Source organism: Triticum urartu, chromosome 4 (genome assembly GCF_003073215.2).
Source record: "Triticum urartu cultivar G1812 chromosome 4, Tu2.1, whole genome shotgun sequence".
NCBI lineage: Eukaryota > Viridiplantae > Streptophyta > Magnoliopsida > Poales > Poaceae > Triticum > Triticum urartu.
Window position 1 is genome coordinate 596,959,154 of NC_053025.1, and position 8,119 is coordinate 596,967,272.

Genomic DNA, 8,119 nt, shown 5'->3' on the forward strand with positions numbered 1-8,119 from the left:
CGCGTGATCCTCGCGAGCGCATCTCTCGCCCTGTCGATCACCACAGGAGGGACCGTGACGACGACCCCGACCGCGGTCGAGATGACGATGGTCGCCGCGGCCGCAACAGCTCGCGAAGCCGCGAGGGATGGGGTGTGACATTTTTTGGCAAGGGAAAGGATGCGAAGTCCAGCTACCCATGGCCCAACTCCCACCCAACCTGCGGGGGAGCCGCGCCGCGGGCCATCCCCAGACATGGGAGGGGAGGGGAGGGAAGGGGGGAGGAGACAGGCAGAGGTGAGAGAGGCCGCGTCCGTCAGTGGCCTGCATGCGCGGGTGGGTGTAGCCGTGTAGTGAGAGAGGCCGCGTCCGTCAGTGGCCTGCATGCGCGGGTGGGTGTAGCCGTGTAGTGCAGCAGGCCCGCCTTCCTTCCTTCCACCGTGTCACGCTGGCCCAGCCCAGCCCAAAGCCAGCCCGCGTGGACCGTTCCGCTTCCCACGTGGCTGAGCCGGTGAGCCCAGTTGCAAATGTTCAGGAGGATGTGATGCAGGTTTCAGAAAAACTTCACCTCAACAGCAAAACCAGAGCAGTAGCACAAAAACAAAACACTCTCAACAAAAGTAATCTTTTGCATTCTAATAATCTTACGGTAGTGCAGTACATTCTCCACGAAAATTGTGTTCAGGGAAAACAAAAGACCATACTACAAAACATGCTCCTTAACGTTCAGCGTTTCTTGTTGATGAGGTACACGAGATCACCCAGGTGCTGCACTTCCAGGCCTGCCTTCTCGCATCCATCGAAGAAAATCGACTGGTCTTTCCCAATCCTTCTACGCCAGCTCATCAGGAACATGGGGCACCTGGCAGCCACTTGTGTTCCTGCCAGTGGGATCATGGGAGCACTCACTCAGCGCACATTCTTGCATTGTTGTTGTATTACGGTTACAGAATGGAATGTTCGAGAAGTACCTGCTTTGGTCGTGATGTTTGTGTATACACCTTTTTGGCTGTTAAGATCGGATTCTTCCAGAAGAAAGGACAGCGTCATTATCAGGTTCGGGTACTGTTTCACATCTACAAAGCCACATGGTATAACATATCAGAGAATTGCAACCGCAGTGAGATATGATTGGCAGAAAATAAGATGTGGATTTACATAATAGAATGTCACTGGCGATGACAATGTTCCAAGCAGGTTGGAGAATCGGAAATGGATCTCCCCACGTGTCTGGATTATGAAAAATATCAAATAGTTAGTTCTCCCGTCTGGGTGGTGCATATCCCATGCACCTAAAGTGTATACATTTACTATACATTGTATAAGTACATGGTTTTTCTTACGTCGGATATGAGGTAACACATCCAACTTATTGACTCTGCAGTTGTGAGCTATGTTTTCTTCAATATCCTTGTCATCATAATCAGAAGTCGTGATATCCACTCCAAATGTTTTTTGCAGGAAAATGGCTAAAGCTCCTGTTCCACTAAGACACACTAAATCATTTATTATAGTAAATAAAAACAATGAGTCTTCAGAAGAGATGGTATACACACTTGAACAATGAACTACATATATAATCATTCATGTCTTAAATGGTAAAGCACATTATTCTTGACCAGAAGTAGATAGACCAATAGACAGCTTGCTTCATACTGCTAAGTCTCAGCATTGTGATATAAGAACAGCAAACAATTTCAGACCATACAATGGGAAAGCCTTTACTTCCAAACAAGTTGAGATAGACCAGTGATGAAACCCAGTAGGAGCCACACACCCACAAAAACAAGTTGAGATATAATTTCCAATATATCAATTTAGTAATTACTCTTCAGAGTCAAACAATATAAGCATAGCAAAATAGCCTTTTGGTCATCGATTATACATATAGCAAGCACTACATAAACTTCATTTATTCTAAATAAAGGAAAAAGGTACATTTTTATAGAGTGAAACATAGCTTTCATACCTTCCTAGTTCCAGGATCCGTTGACCATCCAGAATTGATGGATTCTTAACCAGCCAGTCAGCAAAGAAAAATGTCCCAGGCCATAGCAAATTGGCATTTAGCTGATGAGATGAGAATTCTCTGATGCTCAAGTCCTACACATAAAAAATATCATAAAAGTGAGCAAATGATCAATTAGTAATATGCGAGGCATCGTTTGGTCTGAGCTTCTGACTTCACTTAGATAACTTTGCTTGCAAGAATTACAAAATTCTACAATCTTTGGTTGGACAAGCATAGTTTGCTTCCAATCAACAACAAATATTTATGCATCATTAACACAATCACTGATGCTCATGCGAAATGTTTTTGTACATTATAAAACAAGGTAGACTAATACCCCCTCTCACAATACATAGTTTGGAGACTGGATTCCTAAGGCCATTAGTATAGACAAATTTTCAAGCATCTATAACACCAAACCGATAAAACAAGCCTAATGAAATGTACTCTGCTTATCTGTGCCTGTTTTATTCGACGAAGCATATTTTCAAGAAAAATGATGTCAAACTGTACACTGGAAGACCATATCAAAGTCCAAAACGACATTTATAGTGACATAATGTGACATTCAGATCCATTATTATGTACAAACATATGGAGCAATAAATATACTACTTTGCGCTACACGAATTGCAACCTGCGGAAAATGCAAAGGTTGACAATCATCTTTAGAAGAAGAATAAACAAAATCCCTCGATATTGCTAACCCTTTTATCACCGAGACGCTACAACTGGTCATGCCAAATTAGATTGGTCAGCTACAGTTTCAGATGGTAGACTCGCGTGCACTCTCCCAAAGCATAATGGTGAAGCATCTACCTAAAACAAATTCAGGTCTATTCATGAGGTTCAGCGTGCTTCCAGGGTTTCGAGCTCCACGATGGACACTGGACAGCAAACATAAGGTTTCTGGCCGATCTGCTTGTTCGCAGAGTGATTAGGACAGTAGCGAAATTAACTAGGATTCAGAGTTATGTCGGTAATTTTACCACTCCGGGGAACTTGTGGATCCTCTCCTCGTACTCCAGCGCCGGCTGCTGGCTCTCCCCCTCGGCGCCCACCTGCGCCTCGTCTTCAATCGCCGGAAAGGGGGGGAGCAGGAAAGGGGTTCGTCAGCTAGGAGCACAAGGTGGGCGGCGGAATGGACGGGAACGCGAACGGGGCTGGGTTTAATTTACCTCGTGTGCCGCCGCCGTCGTCGTCGCTGTCGTCGTCGGCGTGGAAGAGGGAGGCGGCGGAGAAGAAGGCCGTCTCCATGGTGGACTCTGCGTTTGGGCAGCTCACTTCGGTCGGCCGGTCCTGCTTTGGTCGGATGAAGGCTGGGCTGGGCTGGGCTGGATAACACCGCATGTTTGCATGGGCTTTCGATGGTTCGCGCTGGGCTGGATTGCGAGTATATATATATATAAATAATGATAGGTGTTACATGTGCGTGTCACTCCGGCCCTGACGTTTTTCGATGACAATTTCAATCACGCAAGCATAGCAAATTCCAGTGACACATGGCAAGTTTTGTTAAAAAATAAACTGAAGCACAAAGTTGTCTCCTCGCATAATTAACATTGACATAAAAAACGTTCGAAGTTGCCATGTACTCGTATCTGACGCGTGACACTTATCAGGGTTCAGAAAAATCTAAAAAAAACAGTATACAGAAACATAACCATGTGGTAGCTCTAAAAATAAACATAACCATGTGCTGCAAAAAGAGAAAAATACCCTAAAAGTGAGCTACATTCGGTGTAGCTCACATAGTTAGATTCTTTATGGGGCGGCCAATCTACCGGAGATGTTGCGACCAGTTGGGACGATGTTGCGATCATCATCGGTGACCCGATGACGAGTGTCGGGCTATTGTCGTTGGCTTTTGCATACCTACTACAAGGGTGAGTGATGGCAAGCGATGGAGGTGTGTTGCAAGTCCCGAGTTGCTACAACCTACGAGCCTCAGTCGGTGTTTCATGTGAGTTGGTGGTAGTAATGTGAGGCTGTTGCGATGTTCGGGAAGACACGTGTTGCTGCCCGAGGTAAATACACATGGAGTCATAGAACTTGCGTGTGACGATCAATTTGGTACATAAACTTGCAAAATATGTATTTTCGGTCATCTAACTTGTCCCTGTTCGTATACGGTGCTTTCTACACTACCCGTGCACGCATGGCATGCCAACGTAGCGGGGTGCCACTATATGTGTATAATCCGCACACACTTTTTTTAGAAAGCCACCTTGCATTTTATCTTTTTAACAATGAAAATCCTTAAATAATAAAATGAAAAAAATGCAGGTGCGGTGCCTAGGATTTGAACTCACTACCTGCTGGGTTTCGCACACAATGATTTAACGAGCACAATTCTTTTATATAAGATGAAGCATACAAATTAAAGTACAAATCAAAATCGGAAAAAGGTGTGAAAAAGGGGAAAGCCCCGGTTCGAACCTACGATCGCATAAGCTCGCAGTGTGTGCGAGCCCCAACCATTCGGCCATAATTATATAAACATAAAGAGATAAACACAATTTGTCTTATGTATACTTCTTTCTTTTTTTCTATGTAACAAAATAACTTATATTCTAAGTAAACTTTTCGGAGAAATCAACTAGATTTTTTGTAATAACTAAACATAACCATGTGCATGCAAAGATTTTTTGTTCGAAATATGGATAAGAGGAAATATAGTGCAGAATGAATGTACATACATTTTTCGGACAAATCAACTAAATTTTGTTCAAAGTTGAATCATCTACATAAAATAAAAAATAGTTCATAATAAATGTACATAAATTTCTTTTTGACAAATCAATGGATTTTTTAATTCAAATAATTCTAAGTTTGAAAATCTGGATAAATAAAATATAGGTCAGAATGAATCTACATAATTTTTTTGGGCAAATCAACTAAATTTTTGTTTGAATTTGAATAATTTCAAATTTCAAAATCTAGATAAAAGGAAATATAGTGCACAATAAATGTACGTATTTTTCTGGACAAATAAACAATTTTTTTCTTTTAATTCAAAATTTCCAATTCGAAAATCTAGATAAAAGAAAATATAGGTCAGAACGAATGTACATAATTTTTTTGAAAAAATCTACTAAATTTTTGTGTGAATTCAAATAATTTTATACTAAATAATCTTGATAAAAGAAAATCTAGTGCAGAATGAATGTACGTAATTTCTTTCGAAAAAAACAGCGGAAATTTTGTTTGAACCCAAAAGAAATTAAATTTTAAAATCTAGAGAAAAGAGAATATAGTTCAGAATGTGCACTTTTATTCGAAAGAATATAAACATTAGTAGCCTGTATTTTTTTGAGCAAATTAGTAGCCTGTATTTTTTTTTTGAACAGAAGCAGATAAAGTGGGTTGGTTAGGAGGGCTAGCGTGGCATGCGCATGTTCGATCCCACACCGACCCATTTCTTGCAGCCCAATTTGTTTAAACCATACACTGACTTGTACGAACTTAAAAACAACTGAGGGTGTTTCTGCAAAAAAAATATCACGTGCACTACCCTTCAGCCGCTCCCAGCGGCATTTCCTATTTGGCGCTGCAGGCGCCGGTTACAACTGTTTCTGCAAACCGGCGCCTGCAGCGCGTTAGCTGGGCTCGGCCCATTAATTGTTAGCGACCTGCATTGTTGGTGTACCGATAAATTCCAAAAAATGTTGCCGGCTTGGGTATCAAACTCGCGACCCGAACGATCCAAAGGACACGCGACAAACCACCAAACCACTAACCCACTTGTGCATTATTTCTTCGTTCCTCTATTTATTTGTTCTCCAGTTTTGTTTTATTCTTTTTTCTACTTCTTTTCCTTTTTCTTTTATTTTTTCCCTCAAATGCGCGGTTTTCCAGTTCGTGAACTTTTCTTCCAACCCGATGCACTTTTTTAAACAAATACAATGAACTTTTTCAGATCCGCTAAACTTTTTCAAATTGAATGAACTTTTTTCAAATTCGATGAACTTTTCTCAAAAATTGGTGAACTTTTTTCAAATCCGATGAACTTTTTTGTCAAAATCAATAAACTTTTTCAAATTGAATGAACTTTTTTCAAAATTGGTGAACTTTTTTCAAATTCGATGAACTTGTCTTCAAAATTGGTGAACTTACTCAAATCCGATGAATTTCTTTCAAATTCAATGAACTTTTCAAAGATTGATGAAGTTTTTTTCAAAATCGGTGAACTTTTTTTAAATGTAACGAACTGTGTTTCATTAAAGAAAGTAGACATTTTCCAAATTGTTTTCTAAGTGGTATAGTGAATGGTTGAATAAGAAAGTAGAATGTGTGTGTGTGTGTGGAGAGAGAGAGAGAGAGAGAGATCTAAACCGCATTGTCTAGCTAATAACTTAATGGTGCTTTCTAGTGTATTTGGTAAGCCTGTCTATTGAAACTTTTTGAGTATAAACCAGATCGTTTTGAAGATGTGTTGCAAGTTTGGTTCAGTGATATGTTGGCAATATGGTGCATGCTATGTACTTGTATCCTACCATCGTCATAATGGAGCTCCGCATCTGCCTCCATGTGCGTCGCCTTCCACCACAATACCCATTCCCCTATGGTTGTGTTTCTCCTAACATCTCATGTCATTGAGGCGCATAGCCCTTTCTCGCATCCTCATGTTGTCATGCCTCCTAGATGCCCACAACCAATAACCTACTGCACGCTTGCACGCCCTCTTTTCACGCTTCGCTCCCTCCAGCCCACCATGTTCGTCACGTCATCCCCAACTACAACCTCGTGTTCGACCTCCCCTGCTTCATCTTTGAAACATCATTCCTCAATGGACAGCGACGTCAATGTTGGCATTGTCAACCCTCGCTCCCAGTTCACACACCTTTCTTGTCAAGGTCTTCTTCTAGAGCCGCAACGTCAAGCAATACAAAGGTGTCACATCACCAATGAGTTCAACTAGCTACATGTAACATGTAATGAATAATTCTTTTGTGTTGGGACGATCAACAACCATGGTGTGCACATGATAGTGTACAATATAAGGAAGTGGATGAGTCACTAATGAGTGGGGGGCACACCCACCTGAGCACCATCATGTAAGCCCAACCATGGTGTGCACATGATAGTGTACAATACAAGGAAGTGGATGAGTCACTAATGAGTGGGGGGCACACCCACCTGAGCACCATCATGTAAGCATGCCATATCACCCTCAGAGCATCTCCAACAGGCGCGCCAAACTAGCGCCACGCCGCAAAATCCTCCGTTTTAGCGCGCGCGCAACCGGAATAGTTGCTCCAGCGGGCGCGCGAAAACAGCGCGCGCGGCATACGTAGTCCAGCGCGCGGGCCGAAACGCAATCATGCGCCGCTTATTTGCTGCGCCCGCTCCCGCGCGCTGGACTCTCGCGTGCTCGCTCGCACCTCCCACCCCCCATCCAGCCGCGCCGCCGCCGCCGACCGCGCCACCCGGCGACCGTTCCGGCGCTTCCCCGGCCTATCCCCGCCCCGCGCGTGCTTTCTCCGGCCCCCCTCTAGTCCCGCCGCCCCGCGCGCGTGCTGGTCCTCCGACGAACAGCGCCCGCGCGCTCGCTGCCGCTCGGCGCCCGCAAGGTGTTCGACAAAACGCCTAGAAGGTATGTATTGCTCAAAAGCCATGAATTTCGTGCATGTTGATTGTAGTTTTTTATTTATATCATAGTATTCAACATTGTAGATGAGTTCATCGTATGATTCTTCCGAAGAAGAATTTGATATGGAAGAGGAGGAGGATCTTGCAATGATCCTAGCTATGCATATAAATAAAAAACCGAAGCACGGTGGTTCGGTTATGGGTCGGCAAAAATTTTGGAGGGATAGGATCGATGCCCACAACAGGTTGATCAGGCATTATTTTGCGGAGAATCCCACATACCCCGAGTCGTATTTTCGTCGCCGGTTTAGGATGAGCACCGAGTTGTTCAGGCGCATTGCAGAGAAACTAGTGAGCCATGACCGCTTTTTTCAGCAAAGGAGGAATGCCGGCGGAGAGCTCGGGCATAGCACCTTTTAGAAGGTGACAGCCGCTTTGCGTATGTTGGCATACGGTATACCGGCTGATCTAGTTGATGATCACTTGGCTATGGGTGAGAGCCAAACCATCATGTGTGTCAAGCGCTTCGCAGTCGGA

At 43.5% G+C, this 8,119-nt stretch overlaps 1 protein-coding gene across 1 annotated transcript; it reads right to left on the reverse strand.

The window, feature by feature from the left end:
• Positions 1-590: 590 nt before the first annotated feature.
• On the reverse strand, positions 591-3,309 carry LOC125554341 (protein N-terminal and lysine N-methyltransferase efm7). Its single transcript, XM_048717917.1, has 7 exons — positions 3,169-3,309; positions 2,980-3,062; positions 1,949-2,082; positions 1,323-1,465; positions 1,138-1,209; positions 951-1,055; positions 591-860 (listed from the first exon to the last, which is right to left on the reverse strand). The coding sequence occupies exons 1-7, from the start codon at positions 3,245-3,247 to the stop codon at positions 706-708; spliced, it is 771 nt and encodes a 256-aa protein (XP_048573874.1). The 5' UTR covers positions 3,248-3,309; the 3' UTR covers positions 591-705.
• Between the last annotated feature and the right edge of the window lie 4,810 nt (positions 3,310-8,119).

Excerpts from the sequence above, each read along its gene's own strand:
- LOC125554341 (XM_048717917.1), bottom strand. The coding sequence starts at position 3,247 with ATGGAGACGGCCTTCTTCTCCGCCGCCTCCCTCTTCCACGCCGACGAC. Across the intron at positions 2,083-2,979 it reads TCCACAAGTTCCCCGGAGTG|GACTTGAGCATCAGAGAATT; the intron begins GTAAAATTACCG and ends TTTTATGTGTAG. Across the intron at positions 1,056-1,137 it reads CGCCAGTGACATTCTATTAT|ATGTGAAACAGTACCCGAAC; the intron begins GTAAATCCACAT and ends GTGGCTTTGTAG.